The 20,434-nt window shown below is 33.1% G+C and overlaps 2 protein-coding genes across 3 annotated transcripts; one reads left to right on the top strand and one right to left on the bottom strand.

The window, feature by feature from the left end:
* The first annotated feature begins 799 nt into the window (after positions 1-799).
* LOC130988168 (uncharacterized) lies at positions 800-5,444 on the top strand. Of its 2 annotated transcripts, XM_057911949.1 has the most exons (6): positions 803-1,210; positions 1,976-2,947; positions 3,160-3,333; positions 4,086-4,228; positions 4,732-4,842; positions 4,966-5,444. In XM_057911949.1, exons 1-6 carry the CDS (start codon positions 1,070-1,072, stop codon positions 5,015-5,017), a joined length of 1,593 nt encoding a protein of 530 aa, XP_057767932.1. In that variant the 5' UTR covers positions 803-1,069; the 3' UTR covers positions 5,018-5,444. The 2 variants fall into 2 exon arrangements, with proteins under 2 accessions (XP_057767931.1, XP_057767932.1); XM_057911948.1 differs by having other exon boundaries at positions 800-1,210; positions 4,732-5,444.
* Positions 5,445-5,469: 25 nt separating this feature from the next.
* Positions 5,470-7,656, bottom strand: LOC130988169 (uncharacterized). Its single transcript, XM_057911950.1, has 5 exons — positions 7,128-7,656; positions 6,176-6,823; positions 6,012-6,091; positions 5,860-5,931; positions 5,470-5,774 (listed from the first exon to the last, which is right to left on the bottom strand). The coding sequence occupies exons 1-5, from the start codon at positions 7,458-7,460 to the stop codon at positions 5,621-5,623; spliced, it is 1,287 nt and encodes a 428-aa protein (XP_057767933.1). The 5' UTR covers positions 7,461-7,656; the 3' UTR covers positions 5,470-5,620.
* Between the last annotated feature and the right edge of the window lie 12,778 nt (positions 7,657-20,434).

The raw sequence follows: 20,434 nt of genomic DNA, 5'->3' as shown, positions 1-20,434 counted from the left end.
CACATTTATATAGAAGGGTAATGTAGTCCTTTAACACAAAAAATGAGTATTTTTTTATGTTTTTATTTGAATGGGTAAAATTTATTTTTACTATATAAAAGTGGGTACTCTTATATATTAACACTAAAAATAAATCAATTGTATTGTGAGTGGAGAGATGATCCTATCATGCAATAGAATATGTAAATAAATTAATATATAGAGAATAATTTATTGTGGGATAGTATTCATAATTATAATAAAATTATTTTTTATGAACACTTCAAAAAAAAATTAAAATTATTTTCACATGACGGACGAAGTACATATCCCGTACATTTTATATCATTCTAATTATAACTTGTATTTATATACTTTAAAATTTATAGAATTCTTTCACATTTCTTTTACGAAACTTAGAGGATCATTTAGTTTTAAAACGATCCTACCAATGACGTAATTCCTATATATGCCTTTCAATTCTTACCTCGATTTCTAATCATATCATATCCCGACATTTTGTGTGGCTAAACATTTTTGAATGATCCATTTTCAGATATATAATATGGATATTGCATTGCATGAGCACTAATTACCTTCCCTAAACTGTTATCTTTAATGATCAGAAATCTTCCGAAACTCGAATTAGTTGTCAAATAATCCTTTTTTTTTTTTGTATTTTTTAACTGCTGGCAAATGATTGGTCGATACTATATACGGGACTATAAAGTATTGAAGTTTAAGAAGGGCTTAAATGATACTCTAGTAGTATTAAAAAAAAAAAAAAACTAATATAATAATAATTTGAGCTGAAGAAAACAAAAAAAATGAAAAACTCGAAATTAAGTCCACAGACCTCTCTCTCACCTCATCACACACAGAGAGACAGAGGCCTCCATTATTGCGATTATCATCACCATTTTTCTTCAGCCCTCATTCCTCGCCATTTCTTACAATGCATCGATATATGTAGCTCCTTTACAATCCCCACACCTTTCTCTCTCACACCCTCTCTTCCTCTCTCTCTCTCTCACACCTTTTTCTCTTTGGCTGGAGAGGAAGAGAAACGGAGAAGAATCACCGTCACCAGATGGGATCGGGTATCAGCCGAACGGGCTCGAGCTCCCATTCTCGGGCCGGCCCCCCCCGCCAAGTCCCTCGCCCCACCATGAGGCGCTCTATCTCCTCCGTCCTCATCTGCGGCGCCTCCTCCTCCTCCTCGCCCACCGAGGTATGAACTGTGTGTTCTAAAAGGACGCTAATTGAATTCAGAATTTCATTCTCTATGGGTGTGTTTTCTTCAATTTCCCCTCGTTTCTGAAATGTATTAGATTAGGTTAAAATTCTAATTGGGGAAAGTCCCCTGTTTTTTAAGGTTTTTGATTGGGTAATGTTGACAATGATCATTTAGCTTTCATTTTATCTGCTTGGGGTGGAAACCAGAAATTTTGGTAAGCCAATTTTGTACCTGAGTCAGAAATAGGGTTATTATGGATTTTTGATACGTGAAATTTTGAAGAAGATGGACGATCAACAACGCCACTAGAGTTTTCAATTTGAACTTATGAATGTGCAATAGACAAAGATGTCCGAAGTAATATGGTAGTCTCTAATAAAAGCATTTAGGTTTGACATGTAGGTGTTTGGAGTAGTTAAAAATTCATTAGGTCAATTAATTCACTAGAAATCAATCCATTTTAAATGTTTGAACTTGTGAGGTTTTTGAGGATCATCTTATTTATTATCGAGATGATGCGAGTTCTGGTAAGAAACATTAATGTGTTCAACTGAATTGGATCTGGGGAGAATGAGCTGCGTATTATGATAATTTCTTCTGAGCTTCAGTTAAATGGTCATCTCAGGGTTTATTCTTTTATATGAGATCGGAGAATGCTTATAGATCATTTCTTCACTTAAATGTTATTTTATGCATGAACTGACAGGAATAGGTAAATTAGGTGTTAATTCTATGGCTTGCCATTTTTTTTTTCTGTAGATGGAAGATTATCCAGCTGAATTACTGGTAAATTCTGCAGAACATGGTCGTAGAAAGAAGTTGAAATTCCCAAGAAGAAATTCTGATTTGTCAGAGGGAAATGGAGATAACCTGATCAGCATCAAAAGTGAAAGTGCGGTCTCATCTAGAAGACTTTTGGGTGCATATGAGAATCCTATTCTTGAAGTTGGTTCAAGCAATGATGATCCTAGTGATAGAGGGAAATGGTTGTCTGAAAGTAGGGAGTTGGTTCCTTCTCGTCAATCCATTGACAGCTCAAGATGTGATGGAACTGCTAGTAGTTCCTATGGAGGTCAACCATCTCCGGTTTTGGTTTCTGAAAATGAAATGTCCAGTATGGATCGTATGAATGGCATAAATTGCAACATGAAAGGTGATGCATCTCGAATTGGTCAAGGGTTCTATAACTCAAGCGGTGTATATCGTGATGCTCTTAGAGAATCTTTTTTGGATGAAGTTTCAGTTGAAAATAATGTCTCTGAGGAAATCGATTACTCTAGTTCAGATTTTGGTTCTTCTTTGGTTTCTGATTCACCTTTGGACTTCCATTTATTGAGAGACAATATTCCTCAGGAGGCAACACCTCTGGATTTGGGTTTTCTGGTATCAGAAAGAGAACAGAATAGACAAGATGATAATCAACTTCATGTCGACGTGGTGAGTACATCAAATATTTTCCCTGCTAATTCTGCTGAAATAATTAGCCGTGAGGCCAGAAGGAATAGTAGAAGATTATTTTGGGATGCGTTTTCAAGGCGCAGTTCTAGGAGGCAATCAGATTCCAGAACATTTTTGTTTTCATCTGCTGGTTCTGATCGTTTGAGATCTCCTGACAGACAGCTCCTTGATTTTAGTGGTGGTTTTATTGATGATGAGTTTGGAGGAGATTTAGGTTCTCGTGGGAGTAGATCTCCAGGCAGTAATGATCAGCAGTTGAACCCCAGACTTGAGGTACAACTCTTTCTGAAATTTGCATTTCGGTGGATAATTTGAAAATATATGTGATGATAGTTGGTTGTCTTTTTGTTTATTGTTTTGTTTCCAATTCTTAGCATTCCTTAGGGATCAATGTGTGGATTCTGTTCATTTGGGGCCTCTGAAAATATCATATTGTCTTTTGATTCTTTATTTGACTACGCCAGTTATAACTTGTTTCTGTACAGCTCTGGGATAGACTTGGTGGGACTCTTGATTCAACCGATTATCCACCCCCAGCTTGTCCTCGAGGGGTACATGCTGATGGCTCATGCTTGTGCCAATCTAGTTCATTAGCTGAGGAATCTGGTCCACGCACCGGCATTTCTCGAATAGTTATGCTAGCAGAAGCATTATTCGAGGTATTCTTCTTCGTCATTGCTCTTATGATCTGCAAACTTGTCTTGGATGCCTCATATGGTGCATAAATATTTATACATGTGTAAGTAGGGTTGAACATACATAAGAAATCTAGTTACTGGCATAAAGGAGATAACTGTTTGATGTTTCTTGTTATTTGTTAAGAATTTCACAGACAAGAACGAATTACACCTGGGAAATGTTTATCTTTTAGCTTTGTTTTTCTCAAATCAAGAACATTTGGATTGTTTTTTATGTAAACTGGAACCTTGCCTTGAAGAATTTCTAATGGAAGGATATGATGTGTTTTGAAGAGAATTCATTTATTAACTTTCACCTCCTTATGAGATCTAGGGTATTGAATAATGAACAAAATACCAACAAAGGAAACCATTGATTATGTGACAATGAATAGATGGAGTAGGAAGCCATGTTAAAGGTTGGACAGTAGAGCACTTCATATTGTAAATCTAATGACCACCACATTCTCTGCACCTTAGCCTCTAATTAAAATCAGGCATAGGCTTTATGGATCCGAGAATTAGCTAATACAGTTGATCATTGATCCTAATTTTATGGTGTATATTTCCCTATTTTTGTAGACAGTTTTTATACAAACATGTGGAGTAAAAATTTATGTTTGAGATGTTTCAAAACGGAACAGGACTCAATTGATGTTCAGTACGTCTTATTTGCAGTTCACACCATTCTGATTAATCATAATAATTGACATAATGGTTATTTTGTCTAACAGGTACTTGATCAAATTCATCAACAGCCAATGTCACTTTCCTTGTCAGTGGCCTCACTTCCTGCTCCAGAATCAGTTGTTGATTCTTTTCCAGTAAAGACGCATGGGAAGTCAGAAAAATTGGAATCCATAGACGACGTATCACAGTATGTTTTCTCCTGCCTTTTGCAATGTTCGTCTAATGTAGAAAAGGAAAAATTTCGAGAACTGGGTGATACGTTTCTTTCTTCTTTTCTTTATCAATTATGAATGTAAAATTAATATTTTGTGAGGCAGAATGATAAAGATAGAGTTGAAATGCTAAAAGAATGAGCCCTCTGACTGCAATTACGTAGTTCTATATACTACTACTCCTATATACAACAAAAGGACATTGTTTACATATCTAATATCTATAGTTGAGAATGTTAAATCTGTAACCAAACATCGAAACATTCTCATTCTCCACTTATGTGTTTCAAATTAGCTGATGCTATTAGTAATGGGAAGAATCCTGAGTTTGGATATAAAACGACACATATCACTATTGAACTTCATTATGAAAGTCTAGCATACCTGATCAATGCACTCATTGCACTACTATTTCAGAATGCAGGGATATTCTAGGCCAACATGGCAAATGATTATTTTCGTTGAAATTACAATGCAGGTGTTATATATGCCTGGCCGAGTATGAGGAAGGAGACAAAATACGAGTTCTTCCATGCCATCATGAGTATCATGTGTCCTGTGTGGACAAATGGCTTAAAGAAATACACGGGTATGTAAACATTGCAGGGTGTGGACATATGCGTCTGTTTTTGCAAGTCTACCCTGTTATTTCCTGTTATGTGTATGTCTGCATTTTTCATGTGTAATTCCTGATTCCTCTCTGGTGCACCAGTGTGTGCCCACTCTGCAGGGGAGATGTTAGTCTGGGTTCCACGGAGGGCTAAGATTCGTTTGAGGTGGTTAGTTTTGTACATATTTATTAGATATGATGGTTCTTGAAAACCAAGTACCTTGATGAAACAATTTTCCATTTATACTCTCGGATCCTTACTGATCCAATAGCAAAATCATGGTTTGTAGCGAAATTAGTTAGTGAAATGTACATCAGAGCAAGGAAAGACGACATAATTGCCAAAACTTGTATTGCGGAAATCTGTCGTCGTCGTGTTATTAACATGCTTAGATTAGGAGACCTCAATTATCCAAAATATGAGTAGAGCATCCTTGGCCAATGCTTTTGCTCATTATTTTCAGTCTTGCACTGGGAGTCTCAGTTTCCCAGTCATGTATGTCGGTAATTCATAGTAGAGATTGTGACCATTGTCTAGTTGCACCGTCTGTGAAATCATATTAGATCTATCTATTTTGCAATTGTGTTGCATTTTCTATTCCATGGTTTTGTTTTGGTAAGTTAAGTGCATAATTTGAAATCCAAAGAATGGAACATAGCATCCACATTCTACAAGGAAGAATTCTGGGCCGATTAAGGTATTTCAGCCATGTCTACTACATGTAAAAAAAGGGGTTATGTTTGATGTTACTACTATTTAAGGGATTGACAAGTTTGGTCGCTTATGATTTGGATGTGAATTCTCATCATCAATTTTGTTGTGTCGTTGATTTCCCATCTCTCTCATGTGCTCCTTGAATTCTTTCCTCACCACGTCTAAAACGACGTCGCCATGTTGGTCACACCATGATCTGAATCATCCAGAAAAGAATGAGCTGTTAAGACCATTTTGTCAGTAGCTGAAAATTGCTACAGCCTGAAACTAGGTAGCCTTACTTGGGAAATAGCTGGTTCAAGTCTGCCTTGTCGGCTGGAAGCCTTGTCGAGATGGCTTCAATTTCATCATCTCTGAGCACAGAATATATCACAACACAAATGCTCAAACCTTTGTTAAGACAAACAACATGGTACGAGAAGAGGATTCTTACGTTAGATTATCGTCTCGGTTTCTTGCTGTGTTTTCTCCTCTGATTCTCGATAGCTGCTGCTTTATATTCTCTGCTACAACCTACAACACATTTTCGCCAATCAGAGAGCTCCACATGGGCCTAGTTTGAGCAGAAATGGTGTATAAATATCAGAGGCTTCTTACCTTGTCCACGAAGAAATCAGTTGGCGCCCCATTTGGATGCAGCTTCCTCTTGATCTGCCTAGTGTCCGGCCCCTCTCCAACCGGATTCGACACGAGTTTCCCGCCATAACTTGCTTCATCCGATTGCTCATCGACAGCTATCTCATGCTTGGGTTCGTTCTTCCTCCATTTCTTGAATCCATCAAACCCCCACACCCTCTTCCCTAGTCTAACTTTCTCTTTGTCCTCAGCTTCCTCGTTTAGGGCGGCCCTCAGCGATGCCTTCTTCCTCTCAACCGCCACCACGCATGCTGGTGATGGGGGGCTCTCCTCCATGAGAATGGACTTGAACCCATCTTCCCTCTCATGGCTTTTGCTCCCGCCTGCATTTCTATCCCTTGATGCAAAACCTATAACAGATGCAGCTCCTTTTATTCTTTTCACTCTCAAGCTCCCTTTGGAGGTTGAGATAACTTGTTGATTGGCAGAGCATTTGTCATCCTTGAGATCTATTTCGGACCATTCGTCGTTTGAAGTGTCCTTGTGCACCACCCCGGCTATCACGTTCCTCGCCTCGATCTCAGCTCCTTGAACTGCAAGTCTCTGCAGCAAAGGCCTCTTTGATGCATGGTACTCTTCTTCTGATATGCATTTCGCATAGAGTAACTCCTATTAGGAGAAATCCATATCAACAATATGATTTCTTCGTCTTACTCAAACCATGTCATCTATGGTAAAATATGAAATCATGATTTCTTCTTTAAGCCTACACAAATTGTATAATCGCAGCTATGTCTGAATCTGGTTCAAAAACCAACTCTTTCTCACTGGTATTAGGATGAGGGTCTGGTCCCAATAAAACCCTAATTGTGATTAATGAATCCTAATTGAGGATTAATGAGCCCTAATGGATGGACAAACCTCAATATAATCAAATTGCAGAGAGAGAGAGATAAGCAGCTAAATGACTGACCTGCAAGAAGATCAACTTATCCCTCAAGATGGACGGCGGCTCGTGATCGGCGGGGGAGGCGATGAGGGTCTCGAGAAGGTGTGTTCTAAAAGCAGAGACCTCATTTGCAGGAACAATGCCTTCTTTACAAAGTCCCAACAAATTGAGTATCTGGTGGAATGAATCCTGCTGCCACTTGAGATTATCGGACTGCTGCTTTGACAGGCGTTGCTCGGCTGCCGCGATCGCCGGATGCCGCCTCTTCTTGAAGGGGAAGGGGAGGATTGTCTTGCAAATCGAAGTGATGGAGTCTTGCAGTGAGGTGTAGTATGTGGGAGTGTATGTGTAAACCATTTTCGTGTAAATAATTTTCTGGATTTATGGGATTTTCACAATCTGATTTTACAGACGATGTATAATAGGAAGAAGAAGAAGAAGTAGCTTTTGTTTCTTTAAACTCTTAGCTGAAAGAAAGGTTTTGAATTATGGGTGTGAAACGGTTAGTTGGGACTAGCCGTTGGGGTTTTAAACTTTTGATTTTGAGCAGAACGACGGCGTTTCAGGGGAGTTCATCAATTGGGCCATTTTCCGACATACCGGCCCAAATGGTAAATAAAAACTACACTATATTTATAGGAAATACATTGTTCAAAATTTTATAATAAGATTTCGATAAATCTACAGGTGATTATTAGCTAAGATGCCATTACTTCATCCCCAAGAAGAACAACTTTTTTCCTCTTTTTCTGATAATATTTAGGTTGAGTGAAAAAAACTTGGTATTTGAAACTCATGTGGGAGAACGTTTAAAGTGGTAGTTTTTTTGTGTGAGACAAATACTAGTTTGATTATTTTAAAAACCCGGAAATAATTTATCATGAATTTTCATTCGATCTCTTATGATAGGTATAGTTTAATTTAATACACGAAAAAAGATTTATATTTTTCAACATTATGATAATAAACCAATCTTAATCATATCTTTTATGCTTGATAAGCTATGGAGCTAAATTACTAAATTAATGATGTATGAAATTTACACATGTATTAGTCAAATCTTCCTCCGCGAATTTAGCAAGAGGATGTTTATAATTTTCTCGGAGTCTGTATAAATTTTTATAATCTCAATCAGGGTGAATTGATACTCTAAACTTAATATCAGTGATTTCGGAAATCATGATATTTATCTTTAACTTATTTCACAATCAAATACTATATCACAACTTATTTCATGTCACACTTTATTCCATATCACGTATCAAACTAACCCTATATAAAATAGGGTGATATCCAAATAAATCAGCATAGCTAGATCCATTGTGATTGTAAAAAGTAAACAAAGTAATTTGTGCAAAGAGAAGTTGAGTACTGTAATCTCATCAGCTTAAATTAGGGTTTCTTCCACGCCTTCGAATTTCCTCTTTCCTTCACTTTCCCCTTCATTGACGACCTACACAATACAAATTGATCAAGAAATATTTTTTTAATAAATAAACACAAATGTTTCATTATGTATCCAAACCACGATTACCATTTGAAAGTCAACAACTTCAATATGCATATAACTAGTATGTGCCGGCTCGTGCGATGCACGACCATCATCGAAATTGAACGATAATTTAAATAAATAAATAAAAATGTTAAACATAATATATATATATATATATATATATATATATATATAAACATAAATGATCTCAATAAAAAATAAATTATTCACAATATAATCTCAATAAAAATATCAATCTGAAAACATTCGAATTTTCAATTATTGAAATAGCAATTAATTGATTTAATTGATAATGCGTATAAATTTATAAATTATGAAATATCAAAAGCAAGTATAGATGATAATGAGTATCATTATGGATCATATAATATTCTAAGATGTACAAAACTATTTATTTACATATAGTATAACTATAGTTTAATATAGTTTTCGAATACATATTTAAATCATATTTATGAGGTCATTTTGTTTATGCTCAAATTTTAAAATAAAGTTACTATCAACGTATACATTTTTTTTTCAATTGGAAAGTGAAAAAATAAAGGGTTTAACATGAGATATGTGTCGTTCATTTTCCAAAATAAAATGTATACAATTTCAGTAAATTTAAATAAATGTGCTACTAAAAAAATCAAACTCTTCAATTTACTTTTATTTTTTATTTTTAAAGAAAATCGATATTGGTTCTCTAATTACTGATTTTCCAATGAGTAATTTTGAAGCTTAAAAATTCGATTTTTAAGATATACTATATATTAGTTATTTATCTACAAATTTATATTAATATAAAGTTGACCTTTAAAAAAATATTTTTAAGCTAAAGATTTCTAAAATGAACAAATAAGTTTCATCATTGTAATTGCATTAAACTGATATAATAAAAATATAAATAGTAAAATATAAAAAATACTATATAGTAAAAACATAAAAAATAAAAATAAAAAATATGGAAAAAGGAATGAACAAAGAACCGTGACATTTAAAAAAATGAGAAATGAGAGAGGAGATGATAGAGGAGAGAAGAGAGAGGAGAGAGAAAAATAATTTGGTGACTTTAAACTATAATAACTTATTGGTTTTAAATTTATTTTTTATAATTTTTACATCAAATTAAAGATATCGTCGTTATCTTTAATTTAACATCCATATTGAATATTTTTTTATAAATTAAAGTTGATGATTTTAAAAGAGAATCAAAACTATAAGAAGAAAAATAAAGTGAGAGAAATTTTGGTGGGAAAAAGTTTACGTTAGACTCCTCTTTTATATTATACTAGTACAACCATCCGTGCGATGCACGGCGAAATCGAAATTAAATGATATGTTTAAATAAAAATATATAAATATTAAACATAAATAAAATATAATATATAAATACAAAATATGATTTAAAAATAAAATACTAATTACTCAATAAAATTTTAAATTTAAAAACGTAATTTTCAATTATGTATAAAGTGTAATGATAATCATAGTTATTAAATTATTTTAAATTATTTGATAAGAAAATTAATATTACACATTATCATTATAGAGTATTTCACATAATAATAATAAATAAATAATTTTATTCACAAACATAAATAAAAAGTTGAAAATTTTTATTCACAAACATAAATAAAAAGTTGAAAAATTTTAACAAAGAAAAAGAAAATAAAATAATTTAAAAATTTAGTAACTTATTCGTTTGAAATTCATTTTTTATAATTTTTATACCATATTAAAGATCTTCTGACGAATTTAAGTTTAAGATGCACATTGAATATTTTTTTATAAATTAAATTTGATCATGTTTAGAAAATAATTAAAATTATAAAAAAAAAGAGAAAAAAAAAGTTAAAAAATTGATGGGAGAAGAGAGATAAAAAGTAGAGGGAGAAAACTCCTCTTCTATATATTATATAGATATAGATGTTAATAATGATAATTAATTATATTGTTAGTGGAGAAAGAGACCCACCATTTAATCTAAAAATGAATAATGACTCATTTTTGTGGACGGATGAAGTATATTATATGAATATTTAAATTATTAATAATTATAATTAATATCACGCATTATAATTATAAAATATTAGACATTTTATAATTAATAAATAAATATTTTCATACACAAAGATAAAAAAAATATTATAAACCATATTTAGAGTTCTATAATTTTAATCAATATCCCACACTTAATTTAATAGTTTTATATCTTTAATTAAATTAAACAAAATTATTAGCATAAACCTAATACTCCAAAATTCCCCAAGTATATTAGTTTTGGGAATTTAAAGATTCGATTCAATTTGGGCTCAAAGAATCAACTTATTGAAAGCCCATCTTTAAATTCCCCAAAATTAATTAAAAGAAATACAAATACAAGTAAACCGAAGAAAGAATAGTGAAAACCCTACTTTCTATTCAAAATTCCATGAATTTCATCTTTTTGGATGCAGCGCCGCTGCGTCCTCTTCTTCTTCTTCTTGCGCTTTTCTTCTTTCTACAACGTCGCCCTTTTCATTTTCTTCGTCTTCTTTCTGCAACGGTTATCTTCTTCTTCTTCTTCTTTTTTCTTTCTTTTTTTGCAAAATAATTTCATTACCTTCTTCTTAATTCTCATAAACAATAGTGGTGAAACTACAATTTTCAGAAGTATGTATAGTTGAAAGCGTCGATAGCCCCAGATCGTTGAAGTGAATGCATTGAAATTACAATAGCGTCGGAAATGTAGCACCGCTTCTGCTTCTTCTTCCCTTTTTCTTTCATCGGAGTTATTCAAGTTCTTTTATCTCAATTAATAAGAGAAAAAGAAGATTCAAGAAAAGTTCTTTATGCAAGACAAATTTGTTCAATTTCTTACGCAGATTGAAGTTATTTTCTATTCAAAATTTCATCTTCTCTTTAATATAGAAGAAAAAGAAAAAAGCGCATTCAAGATTTTGAATTAGAAAATTTCTTGGGTAAAACAAATTTGTTCAATTGCTTAAGAAATTATCGTCTGTCATTTTCCTTTTTATGATGAAGATTTTCAATTAATTTTGTTTGCGTGGCTGTTGAATTATTACTGGAATTTTCGTTTCTGTTATTGTGTTTTCTGAAATGTGATTGAAATTTTGAAAAAAAAAATGATTTGTTGCTGAAATTTTGGAAGAACAACTGAGTTTTTGCTGAAACCCATGTCTTTTCAAAGTATAAAATTTGAAAAAATAACTGCTAAAAATTTTGCCGGGAATTTATAGCCGTTAAAACTCCTTCTTTATGTATAATATAGATATAGATATAGATAGATTTCAAATCTTATGATCTAATTAATTAGCTTAATTATATAATTGATCTTACAATTAGAGTTAATCATATTATTAATTTACCTGTTGGTTCGTGAGGTTGGTTGTGGATGCAGCCTCTCATCTAACCTCTTCTTCGCCGCATCAACTTGCTTCTCATCACACTGCTTGCAAAATATTATTGGATCTACTTTCTGTCATCACACAAAACTTACAAAAATGAACTTTTTAGTTTCTTAAATTAGAAAAACCTTTAAATTCTGAAAAGTATACAAAACCGTGGAAGAATTTGAGTGAGATTCATGGTCGTCTCTGCCGTCGTAACATCTTCTTCTTGCAGCTACAATAGCGGCCACCAGCATGCTACTCATTTTACCTTTTCCTTGCTTTTCAACCTTGAAGAAATTTAATAATGACTTGTAACAATATCTATAATTAATTGTACACTAAGTTCCCTTCACAAAAAAATTGTACACTAAGTTGAAAATATAAACCCGAATTTGTAGGCTAATTCTTTTTATACCTACCTAATTCGGAATGATGTGAATCAAAAGTGCGAGTGTCAATTTCAAGCCGTTAGAATAACGACGAATTTGTTAGATTTCTGTAATAGTTTGTTATGTGTATATATCCTTTTAAACGACGTATTTGGAGGTGTGAATCAAGGACGAATGTCCATTTAGTGTTGCCCATTGACCAAAAATCGTTGGTTCCGAGCTTGAACCGGCGATTGCGGTTCACCGGAAAGATGAACCGTAATTAGCCCGTTTATTCTATTTTACGGGTCAGTTTTTGGCCCTGAACCTACGATTCGACCGAGTCGAAAACCAACGGTTGGTTTTCGTTTTAAAACTATAGTGATGTATAATAATAGCCTACTTAAATTATCTATCAAAAAATACCCAATTATTAAAATTCTCACATTACATATTCGTTTCAATTTTGAATTAATATTTATACCAAGAGAGAAATGACAAAATTCAATTGCTTTATGTCATATACAGAACCATGCGTCAGAATTGAAATGGAACCAAAAAATGGGCAAAAACTTGGAAAAAAAGAAAAAAGTAAAAAAGCGGCTGATATAAAGTCCAAAACAAACTTTCATTGCATTCAAATTTCCCACTACAATTTAGTGAGGATATAAATACAGAAAATTTTCCACTATAATTTACCACACACTAGAGTTTAAAAAACAAAAAACTTTCCCACAATGACAAAAAAAAAGGGTCTCTCAATACAAGAGAGACAAGCTATAGCGTTGTTTCTTCTTCAACATAGCAACAATGGGACGCTTGTTCGAGGGACTCAAAAGACTGCCATGTCAAAGTTAGGATATCGTATTGTTCGACTGTGGAAGGCTGCCAAAGAACAACAACAAAGAGGTCAAATTATCAATGTTGAAAGCAAAAAAATTCAACGACATGGAAGAAAGTGAGTGCCTATGATGCACGGATTCTTCAAAAATTAGCATGTACGGCAAATCGGATTCTTTTAGGGTGCGATTCTCTCGGATTCGCACCCGATTCGCCACGTGGTGTATCTTTTTTAAAAAAAATAAAAATAAACCGGATTCGCAAATTCCATAGGCGAAATTCACGTATCTCGTGCACGAAAGGCCTACACAAGGTTATTTTGATAATTTTATTTTCAGTTACGACTTATATATTGGACTAATAATATTTGAATCGTTATATTGTTGCTCAATTAACTTATATAATTGAAAATGCTTAATTTTTGGATAAAATAAAATGTAAATTACATATAATTAATTTAAGAAAATTTAAATTGTATATATTTTATAAGCATTATATATCATAAAATTTTAATAATTAAATGTATCATTGCCGAATCACACCCTATAATTTTTAAAAGCCTGTATCCCCATACTCGTATCGTATCGCGCCCGCATCCGCATCCGCACCTCCGTACCTATGCAACATAGGCGAGTGCAAATCGACTTAGAACTCATTGCAAGTCTGGAATTGCATAAAAGATGCACAGTTAGAAGGCTAGCAACAAGTATTGGCTGCTCCAAAAGCAAAGTGGGTAGATGGATCACTAAAGGACTAATCAAAGCTCATACAAGTGCAATAATGTCAGATTTGACAACCCTCAACAAATTGTTAAAGCTACGGTTCTCGCTTGAGCAAATACAGTTTGATAGAATCTGCATGGCCCTGAAGTTTAAGAGTATGCACAATATAATGCATATAGATGAAAAGTGGTTCTACATCACAAAAACCAACTACAGATTATACTTGACTCTACACGAAGCAGAACCACACAGGATATGCAAGAGTAAATCATAACTAAAGTTATGTTTATGTGTGCAGTTTGTAGGCCTTTATTTTCTACAGATGAAAGTGTGATTTTCGATGACAAAATAAGATATTCCCTTTCACGAAGATGGTACCAGCCAAGAGATCAAGTAAAAACTGACAAACTGGAACACTAGAGGAGAAACCAATACAGTCCATCACTAAAGAAGTGATAAAAGACTGTGTCATATCCAAGGTACGATGAGCAATGAATTATGTATGCAATGTCAAGCTAATTTGATAGGATTTCATATGTTGAGTGTTATTGTAAACTTTTAATCAATGTTTATGTAATTTCAAAATTTGTAATTTCAATGTATGCCTTTAAATACAAACAAAATATCAACAATTAAGGCTAAGTGGCCTCCATTATCTCAAATAAACTTCTCAGCCTAATTTTTCACTCATCACGGCGGAGGTTTAGGGTTCCAAAAGGGCCACAGGCCCACAGTAGAAGACTAGGGTACGGGTGAGGCGACGGAGATTTTAGGGTTCCAGAGAAGGGGGCGCAAGAGGAGGGGAGGGGAGATGGCGGCCTTGGGTGAGAGTGAGAGGAAAAAGTTAGGGTTAGGGTTTTTATAGGTAGGATTTGGTTAAGCTAATTAAATGATTAGTGATTTCTAATTTTAACTAAAAATAGAAATGTGACTAAAATAATGAGACAACCCAATAAAGAAAGTGTGTCTTAAATAATGGGACGGAGGGAGTACTAATACTATAAGGAAAGGCAGACAAACCTTAAGCAATAAACCCAGGCCAAAAACAAAGACTTAAATTCAGCCCACTGCAAGAGTCAAAGACATCAGCTCACAAATTTCTCGCCAATTCGGTTCGGACATCCAAGATGGTATAGACATACCGTCCAACTTCACATGCATGTCATCAACTTTTTAGACTCACTTTAAGACTTCAAAACACTTCTCAAAATTAAAAATTTTCTCCATAATCTACCAAAAACATCAAAGAAATCCATTAGAACTGAAATTAAAAAATGATATTTGACATAAATCAAGCATAGAAATCACTCATAAACACCCAAAATATGCGTATAAAATACCTCTAATTAAAGTCAATATAAATCTACGAATAAGCAGTTTGTAATGCATGAATAGTCATTTAAATTTGGACAAATTTTAGAGGAAACGAAAATTTCACCATATTAACTTATTACGACTATTCGTGCATTACAAATTTATAAACAACTCATTCGTATATTGACTTATATATCGTTATTCTCATTGTAGTAGTCATTCATTGTCCGCTCAAGAAAATTGCTTAATAATTTAGTTATCTTGATTTTCTTTTCTTTTTTTTGACTTGGGGGAGTTGGGGAGGGGGAGCAGTGGGGTTTGAACCCGAGACCTCACTATTCACAGACAGGAGGTCGCACCGCTTGGTGTTCCCTTGAGAACAGTTATCTTGATTTTCATGCTTTTTCTTTATATTATTATTATATTCCAACAAGAAAACTTTGTATTAGTTGAATTGTGATCACTCCTCAATTCTGACTTGAATTACTGATAACTCTAGATGACATCTATTATATAATAGGATTAAGCCTTAACCTATGTGGCATATCTAAAATCTCACCATTTCAAAATTTACCATATATAATCTTCATCATTTATTAATTAATTAACTATTACATTCTATATAAAGATTCATTAATCATAATAAATATAATTAATAATAAATATCTATATAATAATATTAACATTACATATAATCTAAATTAATAAATTTTATTATTTATTTTTTCTAGATAAAAATTAGATTTACATGTCTAATAAGAAAAAAATTATAATCTATATACGATAAATTATTTTAATTGAATGTTAGTGATTAGATGTATATTGTTATTAATTTTATATTTCTCAATAGCGTACATATTATATGTATATGTTGCAATATATTATATTGTATGAATATATATATATATATATATATATATATATATATATATCTATTATATAATAGGATTAAGCCTTAACCTATGTGGCATATCTAAAATCTCACCATTTCAAAATTTACCATATATAATCTTCATCATTTATTAATTAATTAACTATTACATTCTATATAAAGATTCATTAATCATAATAAATATAATTAATAATAAATATCTATATAATAATATTAACATTACATATAATCTAAATTAATAAATTTTACTATTATTTATTTTTTCTAGATAAAAATTAGATTTACATGTCTGATAAGAAAAAAATTATAATCTATATACGATAAATTATTTTAATTGAATATTAGTGATTAGATGTATATTTGTTATTAATTTTATATTTCTCAATAGCGTACATATTATATGTATATGTTGCAATATATTATATTGTATGAATATATATATATATATATATATATATAATATTTATATTCTTAATTTTCAATAAAATTAATTTTAAATTAAGTTTGAATTGAGACATGCACGTATATATAAATTATAAACGGGTCCGGTCATTGATTTACATGTTTGCATAATAAGACAAATTCTATAAACCGATTACTTTAAAACAAAATCTTATTTTATGTCTATCAAAATAATTAAAATTTTATTTTTATTTTTTATAAAATAAATCCATACATTTTATTTATATAGGGAAGAAAAATATATTTTTCATTTCTGCAAACTTTATTTGTTTCTGTTCGTCCATTACTACAATAATAATAATAATAATAATAATAATAATAATAATAATAATAATAATAATAATAATAATAATACGATTAGGTCTTAGCCTACGTGGCAGGCCTCAAATTCTTTCTTCTCAATCTCAATCTCCAACGTGGCATTTGAGAATCCAATCTATATATTCTCATTCTTACTTTTAAAACAAAAATCACGCCTCCCTCTTCCTCACCCCATCGCCGCCGTCCCTGAATCCGGTCGGCGTCGTCTCCCCCTTCACTGTCTCTCTCTTCTCTCAATCCTTTTCTCTCTTTAAAGTCGATTGCACACTCAAATTAAGCCCTAATTCCCCCCTTAAACTGTTCGCCTCTCTCTCCCTCTAAATTCAGGCGTCGCCGCCGTCCTAAGGGCAGCGTTGCTCTGCCTCATCTCTGACTCCCTCTTCCATTCCTTAATTAGTTCGATTTTGTTTCCACTTCTTAAACCATGAGAATTCTCCATTCGAAGCAATTAATACAAGAGCCCTAAGATTTCTTTTTCCTATAACCCCGTTGTCGTTCCTTCTTCTAGACTCCGGCGAAATAGTCGCCGCTGAGCTTGCGGTTCGTTCGCCGCCGAGTCATCGCTGAGCCCTGGAGTTCGTCCACCGTGTCGTCGACCCCCACCCCACCGACGATTTCTCTGTTTTGATACCTCAATTTCCTGATCTGCCGTGATTCTTCCTACACACCTATGGTAAGTATTAAATTAGTTTCCTAATTTAATAACGTGTTTCACTATTTTAAATATAGAATGATTATTATTTTAGAAAGAATAAATTTTGGAAAGAATTTTGGCATCTGCTATTAAGTGTGTTGTGATTGTTGCATGGAAGCAATATGATTTATCAACTCTGATGAGGGGTGAAATATGCAAGGTCCCAAGATCAGGACACGTGGCTTTGCTTGGAATACCAAAGATGAGCAGCAGGGAGCAAAGAAGCTGTGAGAAATAGGCAGAGGAAAAAGTCCAGAGCAGAGCTTACCAGAGCAGAGTTGGCAGAGCAAAGCTTCCAGAACAGAGCTGCCAGAGCAGAGTTGCTAGAGCAGAGCTTCCAGAGCCAGAGCTAACCAGAGCAGAGCTTCCAGAGCAGAGGGCCAGAGTCAAGTTGCCAGAGCAGAGATGCCAGAGTCAAGTTGCCAGAGCAGAGATGCCAGAGCAGAGCTAGCCAGAGCAGAGATGCCAGAGCCAGAGCTAACCAGAGCAGAGATGCCAGAGCAAAGCTTCCAGAGCAGAGCTTCCAGAGCAGAGCTGCCAGAGCAGAGCTTCCAGAGCAAAGCTGCCAGAGCCAGAGCTAACCAGAGCAGAGCTTCCAGAGCAGAGGGCCAGAGCCAAGTTGCCAGAGCAGAGATGCCAGAGCAGAGCTGCCAGAGCTAAGTCATTAAAGTCAGAGCCAGAGCCAAGTTGCCAGATCCAGAGTCAGAGCTAAGTCGTTAGAGTCAGAGCTAGAGCCAAATCGCCAGATCCTGAGTCAGAGCTAAGCTATTGGAGCCAGAGCGTGGAGCTACACGCCATAAGGCAGAGCTACTTAGCAGAGCGGAGCCAAAGAGTAGAAGTTTGCCCCAAGGAAGGAAATACAGAGCTACTAGACAGAGCGGGATGATGAGGACAGAATCCAGCTCTGTAATTAGGGGACAACAACCTGGCAAGTTATAATCTAATAATAGCCTTAATTAGTTTAATGGCGAGCATGCGGAATAGATGACCAAACGAATTTACTACTTTACCCCGACTGTAATGCCTATAAATAACTACGATGATGAAATAAAGCACACGCTTTCTCTTTTACTGCTTTAAGAACTCTTCTCTTTTCTTTCTCTCTAGAGTTTGAACTAATAAAATTACATACATAAATAAAATATCTAAATTGTTAGAGTTATGTTTGTTAGATAGTTGACAATTGGAGTCATGGTTGAATATAATTTCATATTTGATGATGCTCTCTCAAACTCCAAACGAGATGATGCTCAAAACTCCAGACGAGAAGATGCTCTTTCAAGTTTTAGACGAGATGATTCTCTTTCAAGTTTCAGACAAGATGATGCTCAGAAGTTAGAGGTGATCTGTCAAATCTGCGACGAGATGATGCCCACAACTTGGTTGGTCTTAAAACTCCAAATGATACGATGTTCGATAAATCAGTTATGGTCTTTTAAATATCAGGCGGGATTATTTTCATAATTAGTTATGCTTTTAGAAGTTCGGAATTATATGATACTTACAATTCAGTTATGATTTTTCAAACTCCATATAAAATTATGGTCAAAAGGCAAAATAAAAAAAAAAATTGAACAAAATTAATAAATCTTGTAACAACAAATGCAACAAATCAATCCTCCATCATACCTATGTTAAATTTATATGTATTTCTATTCTTTTTTTTTCTTACGCGTCAACTTTTTATAAAATTTCACATGAAAACTAATGGGTATTTTTATGATCTCAACAAAATTAATAATTTAATTACTAAAAGTTGTTGAGATTAATATAATTTAAAATGTATTACTAATTTAATTTAATTTAATTAATTATATAAATAATTTACATAAAAATTTATTTTATATAATTATCATAAGAATAACATAAAATATATAAATTATAAGAAAATATGTACCCGTCGAATTTCGACGGGTAATACACTAGTCGTCAACTAATTCAATTATAAATCATTCTGATCAGCCAGCATTTCTATATCATAAATGTCCTAATTTGTTTGTTTGACCGATATGGGGTTTCCATGTTATAATTTGTTTCATCATTAGATATTTTTTTCATATTGGTTGTAGAGTCACGCTGATCTTGTGCATTAATTTGAATTTATAGTGCATTCATTTTAATTAAATTTATGATAAGTAACGAATTAAATATTATTAAAATTTTGAGTTATAAATGGTGTTTATACCATAATTAGTTTATGATCAATTCGTTGGGGTTTATCTAAGACTTAATTGTAGATTTGAAATTTATGTATTTAGGGGTGTAATCGAGTCGAGCCGAGCCGAGCCGAATAGTGTCTTGTTCAAACTTGACTCGTTTAGCTAATCGAGTTGTTTGATTAATTATCGATCGAGCTTTAATCGAGTCGAATACAATGCCGAGCCTAATCGAGCTTTTTAAATTTAAATTTTTATTTAAAATTTTAGTTATTTTCCTAATACATAAGTTAATTTTCAAATATATAAGTTATTTTATAATCTATTTACTATTTTCTTGTAAATAAATGATGTTAATTAGATACTTAATCCAAATATTACTATATATAGTATAAAATATAGTAAGACATTTAATGAATAATCTTATGTTTTTAAGATAAATCACTTCACGAGCTTGTTCACGAGCTAACGAGCCGAGCATCGTCATGCTCAAGCTTGGCTTGTTTAGCTAAACGAGCTGTTCATTAAATTATCGATCGAGCTTTTATTGAGTCGAACGTCGAATAGCTCACGAGTAGCTTGGCTCATTTACAGCCCTATGTATTTCTAAGTTATAATTAATTAGTGTGTAACCCGTTGAATTTCGACGGAAAATCATAATTAATTTATAAA

Source organism: Salvia miltiorrhiza, chromosome 6 (assembly GCF_028751815.1).
Source record: "Salvia miltiorrhiza cultivar Shanhuang (shh) chromosome 6, IMPLAD_Smil_shh, whole genome shotgun sequence".
Classification (NCBI taxonomy): Eukaryota; Viridiplantae; Streptophyta; class Magnoliopsida; order Lamiales; family Lamiaceae; genus Salvia; species Salvia miltiorrhiza.
Note: the sequence above shows the minus strand (reverse complement) of the source record. Positions and strands in the feature narration are given on the sequence as shown.

Coding starts and splice junctions, on each gene's coding strand:
- LOC130988168 (XM_057911948.1), top strand. CDS start 1,070: ATGGGATCGGGTATCAGCCGAACGGGCTCGAGCTCCCATTCTCGGGCC. Junction 1,211..1,975: donor CCTCCTCCTCGCCCACCGAG/GTATGAACTGTG, acceptor TTTTTTCTGTAG/ATGGAAGATTATCCAGCTGA. Junction 3,334..4,085: donor TAGCAGAAGCATTATTCGAG/GTATTCTTCTTC, acceptor TTTGTCTAACAG/GTACTTGATCAAATTCATCA.
- LOC130988169 (XM_057911950.1), bottom strand. CDS start 7,460: ATGGTTTACACATACACTCCCACATACTACACCTCACTGCAAGACTCC. Junction 6,824..7,127: donor ATAAGTTGATCTTCTTGCAG/GTCAGTCATTTA, acceptor TTCTCCTAATAG/GAGTTACTCTATGCGAAATG. Junction 5,775..5,859: donor TTGAACCAGCTATTTCCCAA/GTAAGGCTACCT, acceptor TGGATGATTCAG/ATCATGGTGTGACCAACATG.